General features: G+C 59.9%; 1 protein-coding gene across 2 annotated transcripts in view; it reads left to right on the top strand.

Annotated features, from left to right (window-relative positions):
• The window catches only part of STK32C (serine/threonine kinase 32C), a 71,119-nt gene that overhangs the window by 19,505 nt on the left and 31,854 nt on the right, over positions 1 to 19,760 (top strand). For both annotated transcript variants that reach the window (XM_070363581.1, XM_070363582.1), the window contains exon 2: positions 17,961 to 18,016. In XM_070363581.1, the coding sequence (XP_070219682.1) occupies positions 17,961 to 18,016 (56 nt within the window). The remainder of the gene's footprint in view (positions 1 to 17,960; positions 18,017 to 19,760) is intronic.

Below are 19,760 nucleotides of genomic sequence, written 5' to 3' on the forward strand. Positions count from 1 at the left end.
GGGGACCAGGGCCTGGAGTTCCCTGTCGGCTCCCCTCTCCCCACCAGAGTTAGAGTATCTTTGCTTCTCGCAGAGCTGCGGGGCAGGAAGGCAGGGACCAAACAGGACCCAGGAGATTCTGGTTGGGGGCTGATGTGTCTGTATGGGGAGGGGTGGTCGGAGGGTGTTCTGACCCCGGAGAAGGCACAGGAGGTCCATCTGACCTAGAGTCCTGGGTGTGGTGAGGCACGTGTGGCCACGTGGGCACCAAGTGTGCAGTGGCCAGGACGTAACGTTGTTGGGGACATGGGCCCAGGAGCCGGGAGTGCAAGGAGTCCAGACTTGGCTGCTTCTGGGGGCGCCCAGGCCGTCGGCGCCCCCGTGCTCAGGTCCCGACCAAGCGGCTGCTTTGCATTGCTTTCTCCTGGCACGCAGTCTAGACGCTCCAAGACCATGGCAGGCAGTGACCAGCCCCAGGGGGTGGACTGCTCATGGCCCAACATTCGCCCCCTTCCCCGTGGGCTCCGTGGGGGCTGGCCCTGCATGGTGGGCATGCAGGCCTGAGCCTCCCTGCCCCTCGAAGGCTGCTGGGCAGGCATGGGGCCACACCCAGGACAACGTCCACTGGGCTGGGCCCCCTCGGTGCCCCCGGAAGCCTTCAAGGTGTGAACGGTCCTGCCGTCCTTGGTCCCAGGAGCCGTGACCCCCCCGTCGGGACTCTGCATGTGTCCTCAGGGCTGGGGCCGGGACTGACTGACCTCCAGGGTCCCCTCTGGTTTGCCTCCCCCCGCTGCAGCTGCCGCTGCTCAGCTGGGATGCCCTCGGAGGAGGGCAGGGCAGGAGACTCAGCCCCGGGCCTGGCCAGCAGTGGCCCTGGAGCTGGAGGACCCATGTGCCCACCAGGCTCTGCCCCGGGGTGTCTGCCAGCCTTCCTGCCTGGCCCAGCACTTGGGCTGCATTTGCCCAGGTTTATTTTGCAGACAGGCCCGTGCTGGCAGGCCGGGGATGGGGCCCGAGGCCTGGGGGGGCTCATTTGGGCGAGGGGCAGGGGACACTTCATAGCCAGGCCCCACAAGGTCCCCTGCCTCGGGTGAGTGTCCCTCGGGTGGCCCCACAGGCTGGTAAATGCTTTGCCACCTTTCGTCTGTAAAATAAGCAGCCGTGCAGATTATTCATCTTAAATATCCGCTTCCATCCAGAGCGTATGCAAATCTCTTTTTAAGAAAAGGACTGAAATAAAACCATGCACTTACTGTGAGGTGGAATTTAAAATAGCAACTTTCCCGAACAATGCTGCGTGGCTTCTATTTATCCAAACGCAGCATGGGACCGGCTCTTGACTGAGACGCCAGCTGCCCGGTGAGGTGAGCCTGCCCCGGGCTATCAGCCGGCCCCAGGCATGCAGGGCCCCCGCCTGGCGCACCAGGCCCCCTGCCCCTAGGGGCATCCTGCCATTGAGTCCCAGCCTGGTCAGCGTCACATCCCCAGGTGACCACACCCAGCCATGGACCAACTGTCTTGGGGGACCCAGCTCTGGGCCCGTGGGGTCTTAACCCACAGGCAGAAGCCGCTTCCTGCGTCTGCCCTGCTCCGGGGGCCTGGGGAGCTCTGCTCTGCTCTGCCTGAGTGCCCTGACCACTCCTGCCCCATCCTATGCAAAGGCCCCTCGGGGTTGCAGACCCGTGCAGCCTGCTCCTGGACTCCAGCCTAAATGCTTCATCTTACAAACGGTGGGATCCCCTTTGTGGCCCCAGAATCCCACAGATCTTAAATAAGTCCCCGAAGCCCAGTGGCTGGTCAGGGAATCCACCTGGGAGGGAAGAGCCCTGCTGTCCGGGGTGGGGGGGCGGCAGCTTGAGATTCGTGTTTCACTCCCTCACTTGTCACTCACTCTCTCACTCACTGCCTCACTCGTTGACTCGCACACTCGCTCGCTCACTCACAAGCTGCCCTTCGGGGCAGAGGGCCCGGCTGGTGCTGCAGAGGAGGCTTCTCACTGAGTCCCATCAGGGGTACCACTGTCGCCCCAACCTGGATCCACCAGAAGCTCGGGGGCAAACCGCTTCCTCTGCTGATGGGAGGCTGCCCTCTGGGTGAGGCCCTTTAATGAACACAGAAAGTGAAAGTGGAAGTCGCTTAGTTGTGTCCAGCTCTTTGCGACCCCATGGACTGTACAGTCCCTGGAATTCTCCAGGCCAGGATACTGGAGTGGGCAGCCATTCCCTTCTCCAGGGGATCTTCCCGACCCAGGGATCGGACCCAGAAAAGCACCACCAGACCACACCAGTGTGTTTGAGAGCTGTTCGAACTGATTCTCGGTAAGGGTCAGGTGACCCGTGGGATACTGTTAACTGATGGTGAGTGCCCCTCCCCCCGTTTGGCGAGGCCAGGTGCTCCCAGGTGGATGGGCAGCCCCGAGGCTGGCAGCTCTGATCTGTGAGCCGACACTCGGGAGCCAGAGCCAGACGCACGGCTGTCAGCTCCAGGAGCGGCCTCTGAGCCTCTGGGGATGAGCCAGTCCATCAGCCAGCCAGGGGCCCAGCAGGCAGGCAGGAGGCGGGGGCGGGCGCGGCTCTCAGCGGGGCAGGCGGTGATAAACGGCTGCGAGGCCCCATGCTCACCTCCACAGGCTTCTCCCCACACTCCCGCCCCGGGGCTCAGCGGGGTCTTCCCACAGCTCAGCCCCTGCGGGATCCCAGTGAAGCAGTTCCAGGCAGGACGTGGCTGTCAGCCCTGGGGCTGGCGCTCCATCCAGCCACTGTGCATGTACACTCACCAGACACACGCGGGCACACATGTGCACACAGGTGCACACGTGCTCATGCACACACACACACGGGCACACACGCACACGTGTGCTCATGCACACCACACACACACATGGGCACACACATGCTCACGCACACTCACCACACACGGGCACGTGGGTGCACACATGCTCGTGCACACTCACACATGGGCACACATGCACACGTGTGCTCATGCACACTCACCACACACGGGCACGCGGGTGCACACGTGCTCATGCACACTACACATGGGCACACGGGTGCACACGAGCTCACGCACACACACGGGCACACATGCATGCGCTTGCTCATGCACACTCACCACACACACGGGCACACACATGCTCATTCACATTCATCACACGGGCACGCGGGTGCACACGTGCTCATGCACACTCACTACACATGGGCACGCAGGCACACATACTCGTGCACACTCACCACACACACTCGGGCTCATGCACCCACTGACACATACACACAGGCACACACCTGAGTGCACGTCTTCGCACAGGGATACACATGTGGGGAGCTGCAGCCACGGGCACGCACACACAGGTGTGATCTGAGTGCATCACGGGGCTCCAGAATAAAAGTGAGTTATGCGTGTGCCAAGTTCTCCCATTTTGTTCAGGTTTCGAGGGACCCCCAAAAGGACACCAGTCCCTGTCCCCAGCACGCTGCTCCTAAAGCGGGGTTGAGCCCCCGATCCAGCTGGCTCACTCTGTCCAAACGGAGCCCAGACACGCGTGTCACTAGCCAGAGAAGCCTCAGTGGGGGAAGGGCGTCAGGAAGCCTGGGGCTGGGCTGGAAGGTCCCAACTGTATGACCTTCTGGGGCACAGGCTCCGGGACGGCGTGGGTGGGGAGGGCGGAGGGTCTGCCCTGGGGGGCGGGGCAGGTGCAGAGGCTGAGCGCTGCGCTTTGGGGTCGCCCTGGTCGCCTTGACGGAACGGTCTCAGAACGAACCCACCCCCACATGGGCCAGACGTCCAGCTGAGATGATCCCAAGGCAGTAGGCGTGGGGGGCATTCGCCAGCCCCTGCCCTGGCTGCCCTCTGCCACGGCGCATCGGTGAGTGGCAGACATAGCAACTGCAGCTGCTCTTGGCTTGTGCCCCCGGCTCCCCTCCCCACCCCCAGGGACCCGGGCTGGCTGCTCATGTGACGTGAGCTCCCATGGTGTCTGTGCTCCGGGAGCCCCTTCCTGCCGGCTGAGCTCCCCCCAGTACCCCTGTCCCCCAGGGCCACCCCCCCAGCCCCACGGTGGACCAGCCCCTCGTCCTGAGGCTTGGGCTCTGACCTGTCCTGCTTGGTGCCCTGTGACCGTGGGCGAGTCACTCAGCCTCTCTGATCCCGTCTCCTGTTCTCTGACTGTGAAGGACTCTTTCCTACAATATAGTAGGTTGGGTACCTAAAACTCCCCTCTACAAAATATTCATAATATGTATTCGTATGTTTTCACTGAGCTCTAATTACAGGAAAATGCGCAGAGCCGAAGGGCACAGCCGATGGGTTTTGAGTCCGAGTCACCAAGACCCACCACTCCCCGTCCAGATTCAGCCTTTGCACTGTTCGGAGGCCTTTCCCCCCAACCCCCGCTCTGCTCCAGGCGGCCCCCGCCACCCCCGAGGCACACGCGGGTGCTCTTTCTGTCACGACAGATTAGTTTTGCCTGCCCTTGAACTTACATAATCAGAGTCATACCCGACGTGCGCTTCTGAATCTGGCTCCTTCCATTCAGTGTGGGATTTGAGGGACTCATCCATCTTGTTCTGTATGGGTAGTTTGTTCTTTTTTTAAAAGAAAATTGCTGAGTGCTGTTCTATATTGTACGGATATAGCTCGATTTCCTTATCCAGTCTTCTGCACGTGGGCTCTTGGATCGTTTCCAGGATGCGGCTGTTAGGAATGAGGTTGCAGAGAGCGTCCCCGTGCAGACATCTGCTTGGTTTCTTTTGGGCAGATATCGAGGAACGGGATCGCATGGTGGCTCAGCCAGCGCACATTTTACCTGGTGAGGACGTGTGGGGAGTTTTCCACACGACCCACGGGGCTCCGTTCCCAGCAGAGCGTGTGGGGTTGGCTGTCCACGTCCGGGTGGCCCCTGCCATGTCGGTGCGTACTGGCTGTCCCGGTGGGAGGCGGTGCTGTCCTGTTGGGGGTAGTTTACGGCGCCTGGTGTCCAACAACGTTGCGCGTCCTTTCCTGGCTCGTTGAACTTTTGTACGCGCCCCTCTGTGAGGAGGACGTGGACGCGGACATCTGTCCACGTCTTCGCCTCCTTTTAAGTTGTGTGTTTGCCATTTTATTAGTGGTCTCCTAGTGTTCTTTATATAATCTGGTTACACATCCTTGGCTGGAAACGTGTTGCAAATACATCTCCTAGGTTTGACTTTTCATTTGCCTCGTGGTGGCTTTTAAAGAGCACACATTTTAAATCTCAACGAAGCCAAAGTTATCCATTTTTTTTCTTTCATGGTTGGTGTTTTGGGCATTACATCTAAGAAATCTTTGCCTGTCTTTAGGTTGCACAAATATTACCCTATATTTTTTCCTGGAAGTTTTGTACTTGGAACATTTGTGTCTACGTCTGGAGTCCATCTAGAATTATTTGGGGGCGTTTCACAAGGCACATTAAAGTCCGTGTTTTTCCTGATGGCGGTTTGGCGGCTCTGGGTCCCTTTGCTGAAAGGCAGATGTTGCGCCTAGGCCTGCATTAGCGCTTTGGTCAAAGGCCGGTTGGCATGGGTGGTGCCAGCTGTTTCTGAGCAGCCTGTCCGTCTGTCCTCACACGAGCTCCACAGTCTTCAAACCAGATCCAGTGAGTCCTCTAAACGTGCTGTTTTTTTAACGAACTATATTGGCTTTGCTAGATTATTTATATTTCCAGATAAATCTCAGTACTTGCCTACTAGTTTCTATTTTAAAAGCCTGCTAGGGTTTGGACTGAAATTGCACTGATTCTACGGGTAAACCTGGGGAGCAGGGATCCCTTCACACTGTTCACCGCTCCCACCCTGGGGCAAAGGGCCCCCGTCCGCTGATTTAGCTCCTGTAATTCCTCTCAACAGTGATTCATTGCGTTGTATGTGTGAGTGCTGCACATTTTTCTTCAGATATATTTCTGTGTATTTGATGCTTTTGCTGCTATTGTTAGTGCAATTTAAAAAGATCTCAGTGGTTCGTTACTATGTGTTAGGGATCTAATACATTTTTGTAGACCTTGCACCTGTGGCCTCTTTTAATTCACTTACTGTTATAGCCCTAGAAGGGGTTTGTAGATTCCCTAAGACTTGTTCGGTAGACAGCTATGTCACCTGTGAATCAACACACCTTGACTTCTTCCTTTCCAATTTCCCTTAAACTCCTCATGTTGCTGGCTGGGGCGGGGCCGTGTTGAGAGAAGTGGGGACTGGCCAGCCTTGCCTTGCTCCCCAGCTGGGGAAGGTGTTCCCTTTGTCGCCATTCTGTGCGGTTCAGCTGCTGACCTTTTGCAGATGTCCTCTCAGTGGAGAAGTTCTGCTCTGTTCTAGCTTGCTGAGTGTCTTCATCAGGACTGGCTGTAGACTGTGTCAAATGCTGTTGTATGAAGCATGTTAACAGCTTTACTGAGCCATGACTGACTCACAGGAAACTGCATTTTCTGCGTCTGTGGAGGGATCGTGTTTCCTTCTCTATTCTCTTAGGGCAGTGTGACTCAAAGCAATGGATTTTCAAAGTCAAACCAACCTTGCATTCCTGGCATAAACCTCAGTCGTGATAGCTTCTGTTTTTCTATATTGCTGCTAACTTGCTGTTGTTTTATTAAGGAATTTTATATCTATGCTCATGAAGAATATTGGTCTTTAATTTTTTTTTCTTGTAATGTCTTTATCAGGTTTTGATATCAGAAAAATACTGGTCTCATGGAAAGAGTTAAGAAGTGCTCATTTTCTCTGTTTTCTGAATTAGGTTGTGTAAGATTGTGGATGTTATTTCTTTCCTAAGAATTTGGTGGACTTCACTGCTAAAGTCACTGGGCTGGAGTTCTTCTTTTCACATGATGATTTTCAACTGTGAATGTATTATTTTAAAAAACAGATATAAGGCTGTTCAGATTGTGTTTATTTTTGTGTTAGTCTGGTAAATTATGTATTTCAAGAAATTTTCTCATTTCATCTACATGGTGTAATTTGATGACATAAAGTTGTTCATGATCTTTGTACACTATCTTTTAAATGCCTGTAGGATCTATAATAACATCCTCTTTCTAAAATCTTTAATATTTGTGTTTTCTCTCTTTTTAAAAGATTTACTCTTCCAGAGGTTTCATGGGTTTATGAACCTTCTAAAAGCAGCTCTTGGCTTTGTCGCAGTTCCTGAATTGTTTGTCTCCATTTAACTCATCTCCAGCAGCTCTTGGCTCTGTTGCAGTTCCTGAATTGTTTGTCTCTATTTAACTCATCTCCATTCTTTACTAGTTTTTCCCTTTATTTTATATCCTTTCTTCTTCTTTTGTTGTCTTCTTGTTTTGTTTTAAATTTATTTATTTTTGATTGAAGGATAATTGCTTTTCAGTATTGCATTGGTTTCTGCCATACATCAACATGAATCAGTCACAGATGCCCTGTTTTCTGATTTAAGAACTTAGAGCTTCTCCTGGAGGAGTAAATGGCAACCCATTCCAGTGTTCTTGCCTGGAGAATCCCATGGACCGAGGATCCTGGTGGGCTGCCGTCCATGGGATTGCAGAGTTGGACACGACTAAGTGACTTACCACACATGCACTTAGAGCTATGAATTTCCCTCTTGCATCCATCAGCTGCCTCCTAAACATCTGATGTATTTTGCTTTTAAACTTGTGTGTCCTTGACAAAGTAGCCCCCAAATATATGAAGGACCTGCTGAGAAGAATCAATAAGCCCAACGTTGCAGTGGGAGATTTCAGGATATTTCTATCATTTTTAGGTCAAGGAGACACAAGTTGGCAAGGGAATCAAAGATCACAATTACGGTGAACACAATAGACATTTGTAGATTCTGCATCTAGTAACTGGAACATACGTATTTTTCTAAAACAGAAAAGGTGGGAGGGAGGTTCAAGAGGGAGGGGACATATGTATACCTATGGCTGATTCACGCTTATGTATGGCAGGAGCCAACACAATATTGTAAAACAATTATCCTACGACTAAAAATAGATAAATTAAAAGACAAAGGAGAAGCTCCTGTAAAGCTCGTGCTCGCCCGTGTCTGGCTGCTTTCTCTCAGCAGGCGCCCCTGTGAGGCCCGGCTGAGGTGCTGGCTGCTGCCGCAGTCCGTTCTTTCCCTTCTGTCTGGAACTCTTTGTGCGAAAAGATCAGCGTCGTTGATCCTTTCTGCTGATGTTGGGCATCTGGGTACTCTCCAGTCTGTGACTCTTCTGGATTCCTTGTGCATGTCTATTGGTGAACAGAGGTGTGCGTTTCTGGGTGACGATTGGCTGGGCCGTAGGATCTTTTTATTTAATTTTTTAAATTTTTAATTGGAGGGTAATTGCTTTACAGTGTTGTGTTGGTTTCTTTTTTAAAAAACTCAATTGATTTTGGTTTGGGGGCTGTAGAATCTTATCCACTCAACTTTTCCAGCTACTGACCAACGGTTTTGGAGTATTGTGCAGTCGCAGCGCCGCCAGCGGTGCTGGGCACAGCCTGGCCAGCCTCCGTTTTGGCGGCCTCTTGTAGTTTCAGGCTCTGGTGGGTGGGTGGAGCCCCACCGCGGTTTGTTTCTGCATCCCTGCTGGCTAAAGCATGGAGCTCCGTTTCCTGTTGGTTGGGCTGGGCGTTAGGACATCCTCTTTCATGAGGTGCCTATTCAAGACTTTCGTTCGTTTTCTGTTGTTGTCATCTTTTTCTTGTTGATCTGTGGGAGCTCTTCACATGTTCTGAATGCTGGGGATAAATGTATGGCAAGCACACTCCCCCTCGGAGGTGGACCTTGCTGCCCTGACGGGGACCTGTGACCAGCTGCTCCTGCCTGTGGTGCAGTTCCCGGGTGTGTGCACATGTGCGTTCACAGTGATCAGTCTTGCATCTCAGGGTTTCATTTGCTGTGTGTCAGTTATGCCTCAGAAAAGCTTGTAAATACGTCGTCCGACAGCTGTGCAGCGTTTGTGTGGAGAAATGTGGCCCTAAATAAGGGAAGGGTATGAGTATGGGAAGGATGCCAGCTTTCTCCAAACTGACATCAGACTCACCGAATCCAAAGAACTCGACACACTGATTGAAAATGTTTGAGGAAGAGCATGGCCCTGGAGAAGAGGGGGCCTCAGCGAGGTGGACGTTAGCGGTCATCACCGAGTGGACGCTGAGGGTGTGAGCTGTCAGCGCGGGACGGCCAGCAGGCCTGGGGAGGACGCAGAGCCAGCTGGGACCGCAGGCCCACGTGGCCCTGGCTCAGTCGGCGGCAGGCTAGACGGGGGGCTCTGACCTCAAAGGCCTTCGGTGAGGAGCAGATGGCCTGAGAGATGGGCAGGCCAGGCGTGGGGCACATTGCATTGACCAGCTCGTCCCCCATCTCGGTTCCAACGTCCTGGCTGCAGCCTTGGGCTCCAGTGTGTGGGGACTGTCCACTCCCCAGCCTTCTGTCCCACCCCTGCTCTGTGCCCAGAAGCCCCACTTCTGTCCAATGGGCCAGGCCCGGCACCTGTGATGGGAGCTGAGTCCCCAGACAGCTGGACCGAGGAGGGGCCGGCCTGGGCTGCTGGAGGGTCGGCTCCCGTGTCTGCCGGGCGGCAGTGCTGGGCCAAGGAAATGGGTCACTGCCTCCAATCCTTTTCTGAAACGAGGCTGGATATAAATAAAATGCAGACTTGATGGATGAGGCTGGGGTTTTTATGAATTTTGTATCGTCTAATGTCAGGACAAGCTGCTCTAGCTCTACACGTGACTTACTTATCCTTCCATCGAGAGAGAATGGGGTTGAGGACTGTCCTGCCCCAACCCCCCCAGGGCGATTGCCCTGAATAGGCAACGCGGGCCTGTCCTGCGCAGATCCTGTGCCGTCGCGAGTCTCGTGTTCAATGACACCGATGTGTTAACCGAGATGAACTCCACATAAACTCTACCGTGTTCAACTGAATGAGTTGCAGCTTTTGGTGCGCTTCTGCCCGCCCGGAAGCTGCCCTGTCCCCTGCATTGTCCTGAGCCTGGCTGGCCGTTCCCTCTCAGGTGGGCCTTCAGGGTGTCTCTCTCCAGCTCAGCGCGTGGGGGCCCGCTGGTGTGTGGGCTGGGGGGCCTCTTCGTCAGGGGCCCCCGCCACGACCTGCAACCTTCTCCTCCTGGCACCAGGGCCTGCCCACACTTCCTCCCTGAATCAGACTCGAAAGTGTGGTGATGTGCCTGGCTCTGAGCCTTGTGACCGTGCGCCCCGACCTCGTCCAGAAGCGGAACCATGGCAACTTCCGAGGCCTCTGTGGGGTGGGGACGACGGTTAACCGGCTGCCTGGTGCTGAGGGATCTGGTCAGGCAGGTGTGAGCCCGACACCCCCACTGAGGGGCGGCCCATGTGTGTCCTCCGGGAGGCCGGTTACATCCCTGCCCCGACGGAGAGCATGTGCAGGACTGCGCTCCCAGCTGGCCTGACCCCCCACACTGAGGAGTGGCCTGTGTGCATCCCCCGGGAGGCCAGTTACATCCCAGCCCCGATGGGAAACACATGTGCTACCAGCTGGCCTGGGCATCTGGGGAGCTGCAGGGGAGGCACCCAGGTGGGGTAAGGCTGGGCTCCCACCCACAGAGATGCAGTTTAGTGCGATATGAGTGGCACAGCCCGAGGTCCTGGGATGGGGGCCTTGGGGACCTGGGCTCGAGTGGCTGAGGGCACAGGTGGGTTTCTGCACACACAACCACACACGCATGTGTGTATAAGCATGCAAACACAATGCAGACACACACATGTGCACATACACACCTTCCTGGGCAGGCAGCCTGTGGCACCCCCACCCTGGCACCCTGGGCACTCGATTGCTCACGGATCCCCTGGAGCGCCCCGGCTCCGAAAATCCAGAAAAGAGTAAGTGCTGGTGAGGGTGTGGGGGACGGTGTGTGTGTGTGTGTGTGTGTGTGTGTGTGCACGCGCGCACTCAGTCCGTGTCCGTCTCTTTGTGACCCCTTGGATTGTAGCCCATCAGGCTCCTCTGTCCATGGCATTCTCCAGGCAAGAACACTGGAGTGGGTTGCCATGCCCTCCTCCAGGGGATCTTCCTGATCCAGGGATCAATCCCGTGGCATCTTCTGTGCCTTCTGCATCGCAGGCAGATTCTTCACTGCTGAGCCACCCAGGAAGCCCGGGGGACAGTGTAACGGTTCCTAAAAAAGACTGAATCGCCGTTCAATCCAGCAGTTCCACTTCCGAGTGTTCATCCAAAGGGCTGAGAGCAGGCCTCAGAGAGGACCCTGCAGCCCTTGTCCACGTCGAGGAGACGTGGAGGCAGCCTGGTGTCCCCCGGGTGCAGAGATAGGCCGTGGGCTCTCCATGCCCTGGAGTATCCCTCGGCCCCAAGAAGGAAGCCCATTCTGGCACGTGGACCTGGAGGACAGAGGCTGGGCGGTGAGCCCCGCGGCAGAGCCATAGGCCTGTGTCCATGTTCCCGGCACTGCTGCTCGGAGGCACCTGGGGCCTCGCTGCCCCTCGTTTCAGTTCCAGCCCTCGGTCCACCTGTCCTCCGTGGGGAAGGCGGCAGGGCCTCGGCCGGGAGCCCGAGGCTGCAGATGGAAAGATGTGGGCAGATGAGCGTTTTCCAGCCCCTGAGCCGAGACCGGCATCTCGCCACGTGCGGGCCTCAATCTCTTGCCAGGCCCTTCCCGTGTCCCCAGCCGTCAGGACCGTCTCCTTTTCCGTCCAGGGGCCGGCTCCCTGCACGCAGCCCAGGGCCTGCCGTGCCGCCCGGGGTGCAGGTCCTGCTCTAATCACATGTCCCGCCAGGCCCGCTCTCAGGGGTCGGGGCTGGGCTGGTGCGGATGCAGGCCTGGGGGGCTGCCTGTTCCCATGGTGCCTGGCTCTGACCCTCTCCCAGCGGTCTGCGCCCTGGCCCAGATTCTCTTCCTAGAGGACCCAATGCTGTACTGCCAGAATTGGCCCTCAGCACGCAGGAGGCACACTCCCCAGAATCCACTCACGTGTGCTGGGGTCTCCCACCGTGCTGAGGAGGGCGGGGTGCCCAGAAGGCGGGGCGGGGTCGTGTCAGGACAGGGTTGGAGTTCTGTGCTGGGCAGACCTGCCTTGGGGCTCGGGGTTCTGTTTGGGCTCCTCCTCCCCTCCCCTGCCCCCACCCCCAGCTAAGCCAGGGCGCCCCTCCCAGAACCCGGGGCCTTGGTGCTCTCCCGTCTGTCTGCACGTCTGGTCTTCGGGCCCTGGGCAGCTTTCATGGCTGGTGAGGGGGCCCGGAGTCCTGTCCTAGGTGCCCAGGTGAACCGGGCACCAGGTGAACCCAGCTGATGGAGGCAGCCAGAGATGGGCCTTGGGCTGCAGGACCCCCTGGGTGGCCCGGGGGTGGCACAGCTGCCCAGTCTCGACAAGTGGAGAGCCTGTCCGCCCCAGGCGACCTCCCTGTGGCCCCGAGGAGCTGGGCCCAGCGGTGGAGACACTGTATCGATCCAACTGTCGGCTTAATCACTAATTCATGACAGTTCCGGGGCTCTGGAGACGCTGCTGTCAGGCGCTGGAACGCGCTTCAGACTCTGGAATGGGATGGGAGCCAGGATAAAGAGGGGGGCCTCTGCAAGGGTCCCCGAGGCCCTGGGTGGGCAGTGTGGCCTCGGCCACCTGCTGGTCCCCAGCCAGCCATGCGGCCCCCCGCCCCCGGACCCCAGGCGCAGACTATTCCGGAACCTGGGCCCCCAGAGGCCTGCACTCTGCCTCCTGGCAGCTGCCACATCCTAGCGTGTCTGTCTCTCAGAGGGACGGGGTGAGGGCATGCCCCTGCCTTCCGGCTGGGCGCCAGGCTGGCGGGAGAGGCGCAGTGGGGGAAGGCACGGGGCTCTGGGTGCCCCACCCCCACCAGACGGGCTGGGGGCCATGGGTGGACACTGAGGCCCAGAGTGGGCAATGAGTGCTCCGAGGGGCCTGCAGGGGCTTCCGGGAGAAGGGCCTGAGGGTGCAGGTGGGCCGGCCCCTTGGGTGCAGGAGTGTCTCAGATGGACGGATGTGCTGGCCTTGGTGTGGGGGTTGCCGGGAAGATGGCCCCCACCCCGACAAGGGGCAGAGCCAGGGCCCGGGGGCTGCGGGAGGGGTGCTCGGGCTCAGAGGAGGCCTGTCCCCCGTCCAGGGGCCTGCCCGTGCCTCCCGGGGCAGGACAGTGGAGGGGATGGGGCTGCCTGACGGGTCCTCCCCCTCTGGTGGGCGGTGCATGCAGTGCTTGGCGGTCGCCCGGTGCCCAGGAGCGGCCTGAGGGTGCCCTCCCCGCTTCTCGGGAACCTGGTGTGCCGGCCAGAGCGCACACGATTCCGTTCTTCGCCCTTCACCTTCTCGTCCAGGGGTCTCCGAACATCCTCAGGGCCCAAGGAAGCCCCTGGTCACAGGGCCTCCTGCTAAGTGGGGCGGGCAGCGGAGAACCGAATCCTTCTCGTCCTGGGTCCCTCAGAGATGCTCAGGAATGCCCGCCCCACACCCTGTTGCTCTGAGAAGTAAACATGATGTTGACCGTGGGGCCCCGCGGACGGCCTGCTCCTGGCCCCTGTGTCTCGGTCCCCGCAGACCTTCAGCGGGGTGGACGAGCGGTGATGAGCAGGTCAGGGCCTCGGCATGTCTGTGAGGCGCCAGTCTGCTGACCAGGCCCCTGCGTGTGCCTGTGTCCATCACAGGAGGGCTGGCTGGGCACCCCAGGAGGTGGGGTGGGCACCCTGGGAGGCTGGCCGGGCACCCCGGCAGGCAGGGTGGGCGCCCCGGTAGGCAAGGTGGGCGCCCCGGGAGGCAGAGTGTGTGTCCTGGGAAGCTGGCCGGGCGTCCCAGGAGGCGGGGTGGGTGACCCGGGAGGCTGGCCGGGTGCCCTGGGAGGCAAGGTGGGCACCCCAGGCGGTGGGGTAGGCCTGGGCCCGGGTGTGTGGCCAGACGGGAACCACTCTGTGGCCACACAGGTCTGCGGGCCTCGGAAGCGTTGGATGATTTTCTCTGACGGGTTTTCTGGGTCAGCTCAGTCACCTTGGGCATGAATGTCCACGACACGTGACATGTGGTTTGTGACCACCCTTCCCACGTGATCCCCGCTTTGGGGTGGGTTCTCTCGAGGCCAAGAATGCTCTGAGGGCCTAGGTGCCCAGGGGAGGTGGGCTGGCCTGGATTCCGGGCCTGCCCCCCGGACGCAGCTGCTACGCTGTCTTGGACCACGGGAGGCAGGACGCGGGGGCAGGGGTCGTGAGCCGGGCTGCCCCTCCAGGCCTTTGGGGAGTGTCCACCCCCGGGCTCCCGCATCCTTGCTGGTAGCCATGGTGGTGACTCACGACTCAGCCGTCTATTTTTACTCTGCCTTGCTTTCCTCGCTGGAGGCAGCTTTGTCTGTTTTAAGAAAAGCCCCAGCCTGTGGGAGCAGTGCGGTCTGCACCTGGAATCTGAGGGAACCCTGCGTGCTCCATCCATGGCTTGTCAGGAGGGGCCTCGGCCCCATGGGGGTGGGTGCTGACCCGGGTGCTGAACCCTGACAGTGGTCGGTGCCAGGGCGTCCCATTCTCGTGTGGAAAAGAAAGCTGGGCCAGGCGTGCACGAAGCGCTAATGGCTTTATTGTAGGGAAAAAGTGTTCAGACGTTACTGGCCTTCTTGCTTCAGGTCTGGTGGTTCCTGCCCAAGAGGCAGCTTTTGACTTTCTCTGCTGCTTCGCTGGGTATTTGGGGGGCCGCTGCCCCTCTCCTCCCTATCCTCGTCTGCCCGAAGCCTTCCCCTCCTGGCCACCAGCGGGACCGACGGTGCAGGCTGAGGGCGACAGGGCCAGGCCCCCTGTGTCCGGGTGGTACAGGGACAGTAATAAGTCTCCCTGGACACAGGGTTGTCGGAGCGTCGACCCCGCTTCCAGAAAGGAGCTCCTTGCGTTTTCCTGGGGATGGTGGTCTCCTGGGGAAGACCTCAGACGAGAAACACCCCATCTGGGAACGTGGCTGAGGACCCCGCGGGGAACAGAGCTCTGTCTGGGCCCCTGGGCTTTAGTGCTGAGACGGTAATAAGGAAAGTGGCCCATGACCCCGGGGCTCAGGCGGTGATGGTGGCCCAAGCAGGGCCCGCGGAGAGGATGCTGTGGGTCCCTGCGAGGCCGTGGGTGCTGCTGGGAGCCGTTGGCACCAGGACCCTTGTGGAACAGAATCAAAACCTCCTTCCTCTTATGCTTAGTTGGCTGGGTCAAAATGGCCTATTTTCATAGCAGCCGCTGTGCTTCCGATGGCCAGCTCAGCACATGAAAGCCCTCCTTGAAGAATAAGTGTTCTCAAAACCCTTGTTTTAAAATATTTATCCACCTCAAGAGGAGTCTGTGCCCGTGTGGCCGCGGGGCCCCCTGGTGTCCTTGCGGGCCCTAGCAGACACGTGCAGGACTCAGGTTCCCGGCAGAGATGGGTCAAGGTCAGACAGGACTGCTGGGGCCTCTTACGGCGCTGTGAGCCGGGAGGTGTCGGACGCAGGGACAAGTGTGCTGAGCGTCCCGGCGACGCCCCTCCCCCTGGAGCCTTGTTCCTCTGCTCCTTGGCACCGGGGCCCTCAGTGCCTCCCTGGGCCGCAGGGCCCTGCCCAGCAGTGGCCGGAAAGTCGGGAGGAAAGTGGACACGGTGTGCCCCACCTCCTCTCTGCCCTGGGACCCCCGCCTCTGTGCACATACACGTTCCTCTGTTGGCCTCAGGGGTCCGGCAGCCCCAACCCCCTCCTCTGGTTGGTTCAGCGCTGGGGGACTTGACCTGCGTTTTCAGGGTGCCCTCCGTGACCTGGTGTGAGCGATGCGGCTCTCACTGCATCCTCCGGATTGCAGCCTCGCTGTCGCAGACCCACCCCCTCTATTGTGACAGGTCCCTGGCAGGGGTCTCCTTAGTTCCGCTGTCATCGAAGGCCCGAAGGAGAGCCAGAGGTGGGCTGAAAGCCTCACCCTGGCACCGGGCAGGGGTGGGGGGCTCACGGGGCGTGCCGTCCTGCCCAGAGTGGGTCCAGAGGCTGCTGTGTTGCCAAAGCCAGCCTGGGTGCGGGAGGGGCCCAAAGCAGCCTCTGGGTCTCAGGTTCTCAGGGGGCTGTGAGGCAGGGTCTGGGGATGGGTGGGAGCCACCTGTGTGGTGGCCCTGTGGGTGGGCAGGGGCAGACCAGGTATGGGTGTCAGGGTGGAGCCGTGGTCCATGGGTCCCCGGAGCCCCGGTCACTGGAGCTCAGAGTGACCCTGGTCAGTGGGTGGGCTTGAGGCTCACCTGGAGGGGTCCAGGCCAGCCCCACCTTGGACCACCTTCAGGGACAATCCCTGCTCGTGGCTTCTGGTCTGACGCCGTGTGCGCCTGCCAGGCACTGGGCCTGCCCCGGAACTCAGACCCAGCGCTCCTGAGACGCCTGGCAGCCACACCCAGGCTCCCTTCCCCCACTTCTAATGGGCAGCTGTCCTCATCGTCCGCCACGCGGTCTGTGGTCTGGGATCTGCAGCCATCCTGCTGGTGTCTCAGGAAGCAGGGAGAGCTGTGTCAAAACCACAGGCTGGCACTACTGACTGCCTGGTGCAGACCACAGGCCAGGGGGGCCAGGCCAGCTCCCGGAGCGCTCGGCCTGCCCCACGGCCTGGCTCGGTGCTCGGGGCCTCTGACGTCTCTGCCGACCCACCCACTCAGCCCTGCGAGGAGCCCCCTTACGGGCAGGCACGGGGCTGCCCTGTGCTTCTGGCTTCTTCCTTAATGCAGCTTCATTCCCATTTTCTTCTGCGGGAAACACGAAAGTCCGGGATTCGTGGTTTTCTCTAAAAGCGACGATTTGTTTTCTGAGCACCTTGCCAGCTCATGACTCAGAGGCACCCGTGCTCGGGGCTCTGCTGAGGCCGTGGGCAGCAGGGCACGCAGCGCCCAGGGAGGGAGGCACCACTGTCTGCCCCGGACCCCTGTCTGGGCGGCCTGGCCCGTGCACAGTGGACATGCTCCATAGACTCGGCGGTGGTTCCTGCAGTGGACACGGACGCGGCCCCGTCCTCTGCTCTGTGCAGAAGCAACCAAGCTGTGCTGACCACGGGCACACAGGCGAGTGAGGAAGGAGCCGGGGGTATTCAGGCGGCAACTGGCCGGATCCAGGAGCGGACTGGGCAGGCGGGTGGGGGGCTGGGCCCTGAGCCCCGCAGACCCATTCCCCAGCTGCTCGGTGCCCCGCCCCGTGCCCCGACGCCCCACCCTCTCCCCCGCTGCCCACGGGGACCTCCTTAGATCCCGAGGTCCCGCGGGCGCCCGGGTCAGAGGGCAGTCCCGAGATGGCTGAGGGACACTGTCCCTGTGAGGACCAGGTCTCCCGCGCCTGCCTCGCGGGGCGTGAGAGCTGTGCAGTGTTCCCGGGTCTGGCCGGTGCCGGCCTGCAGGCTTGGAAGGGCTTCTCGTGGACGGGCCTGTGCACAGGAGAGTGTGTCTCAGGAGGCCGTGACAGTTACAAACACTGGACTCTCCCTGGGGCTAGGGGCTCTCTGTCAGACTCCATGGAGAAAGTCCACGGAAGTGAGGCCTTGAGGGGTCTCTCTTAGACAGTGGGCAGCTCTGTTACCATCCCGGGGCCCTTGCAAGCTCTCCTCGAGCTGGTCCGGACACACCTGCGGGGCACAGCCCCCGAGGCTGCGGGAGGGGTGACTGAGGGTCTTTGTGGGTTTGCGGTGCCTCTTGCTGGGGGCTGCTCTGGACGCCGTGTGCTCTGATCATGTCCCGTCTGTGGGCAGCGTGGCCTGGCCTCCCCCTACAGTGCGCCCAGGAGCAGGTGCTGCCTGGCCCCGGGGCCCCCTCTCTGCCTTGGCTCAGGCCCCCCCGCAGCACCATGGCTGACCTGACCCCTCTTAGGGTGAGGTGGACTGCTGGGTGCCTGCAGGGGCGCCTTGCAGTGTTGGGGGGCTCCCTGAATTGTGGGGGAATCCCCAGAGTGTCAGGGGCTCCCTGCAGTGTTGGGGGTCTCCTTGCAGTGTGGGGGCTCCCTGCAGCGTGGGGGCCTGGTGGGCACCGGTCTTGCCACCCCCTCACCTGGCACCCCTCTGCTCTCTCTGCAGTGAACCTGGACCACTTCCAGATCCTGCGTGCCATCGGGAAGGGCAGCTTCGGCAAGGTAAGGCTGAGGGCGGGGCCGGCCTGGACGCGTGTGGGCGAGGCCAGCCGCCTGGGTCTGGTGGAGCGTGTGGGTATGCTTCCCGCAGGGCAGGCCAGCGATGCTAGGGGCCTCGGGTGGGCTGCCCCTGAGCCCGCCACCACTAGGCTCTCCTGGCCCAGGTCTCTGGGTTCCTGTAGCTTGGCCGGGAGCTGGGGGTGCAGATGGCACATCCCTGGGCTCTTCTGGGGCTGAGACCCTGAGGCCACTTGCCCTTCACATGAGCCCCGTTCTACAGCAGCAGCAGAGAGGCTTGAGCCCAGGAGGAACGTGCTTGAGAAGCCGCTCTGTGGGGGCCGGCTCCCTGTGTCTGGAGCCCAGAGGCCAGGCCTGTGCTGGGCCATCCCTCCAGGCGGGCAGGGGCAGGACCCAGGTGGCGGCCACGCGGCCCTGCCCCACACTGGCCGCTCGAGCCCGTTCTCGTGGCCGGATCCAAGCTCCTGATTGCAGCCTTATCCTGCCCGGAGATCGGGGGTAATTATAACTCCAAGAGGCTGAACAAGCCTCTGCAAAGGTTAGAATTAGCTCCCGGGACTCTGCCTGACCGGCCTGTTGTAAATGAGTCACTTCTGAAAGGACAGTTGCTTTTTGGCTCCGAGGCTGGGGCTCCGTGTCTCAGCCCAGGAGGCTCGTGCCAGCACCGCGATGCCCTTGCCCACCCCCCGGCCCCACGTCACACCCAGTGCTGCCTCAGGTTATGGGCTGGGGGGATCGTAAGCCAGAGAAATGAGCCCCTCGGCACAGAGGCCCTGGAGTGCTCCGTGCGTTACGCGGCGAGGACTGCTACTGTCTCTGGGGCCGGGACCCAGCTGGTGGACCTGGCCTTCCGTCGGTTGTGCAGAGATGGTTGATCCAAAAGATGAGGTTCTTGGTTGGTGAGTGTGTCAGACTTTGATGGCACCTGGGACAGTCTCTGCCACCTGGCCTCTCCCATCGGAGAATGGGGGTGTGGGAGGCGGAGCCTAGAGGAAGCTGCCTCCTCCACTAGGGGGAAGGTAAGACGTCAGCCAAGACCAGGTTTGGGAGGGATGGCTTCGGGATCAACCAGGTGTTCCCAAAGCAGGCCTGGGAAGGAGATTGGGGACCCTCAGGGCAAAGACTGACCAGGGGAGGTGAGGCTGGTGAGGCTGGTGGGCCTGGCGCTGTGCCGTCCTCACCCCCCACCCCCAGGCTGGGCCCTCTGCACCCCTGCCCGGCGATGGTCCTCCCGCCTCACGAGCACAGCGGGCTGCCCTTCTGCCCGCAGTCTCCGCCGACCCCAGGATTCTGGCTCCTCCAGCCAGGTCTTGGCTTTGAAAAGCCGGGTCCCAGAGATGGGTCTGTGTGCAGTGGAGAGACAGGAGGGTCCAGAGACGGGGCTGGCATGGGGTGACAGGAGGGCTCAGAGACGGGGCTGCCGTGGGGTAACTAGAGGAAGCGTGGGGTCCTGCCAGGCTTTTATCTCAGATGCAAGTCACTGTGTAATTCTAGGGGAGCTTCCTGCTTCCTAATTGGGCCCCCAGTCAGGCCTCCAGGGGTCCCTGGGCCGTGGGGCCAGGTGCCAGGGTGTGTGTGGAACGTGGGCTCTGGTCCCTCCGCTTCTTCCCGTGGCGGGGGCGGTGTCCCCGCCAGCAGAGGGGGTGAGGCCTTGGAGTCTGCTTCCATGTGCAGGCAGGGCCGCGTGTGCCGCTGTTTGCGCGTGGCCTTGTTTCAGAGGGTGTGCTAG

Source organism: Bos mutus, chromosome 26, assembly GCF_027580195.1.
Source record: "Bos mutus isolate GX-2022 chromosome 26, NWIPB_WYAK_1.1, whole genome shotgun sequence".
In the NCBI taxonomy this organism is placed as follows: domain Eukaryota; kingdom Metazoa; phylum Chordata; class Mammalia; order Artiodactyla; family Bovidae; genus Bos; species Bos mutus.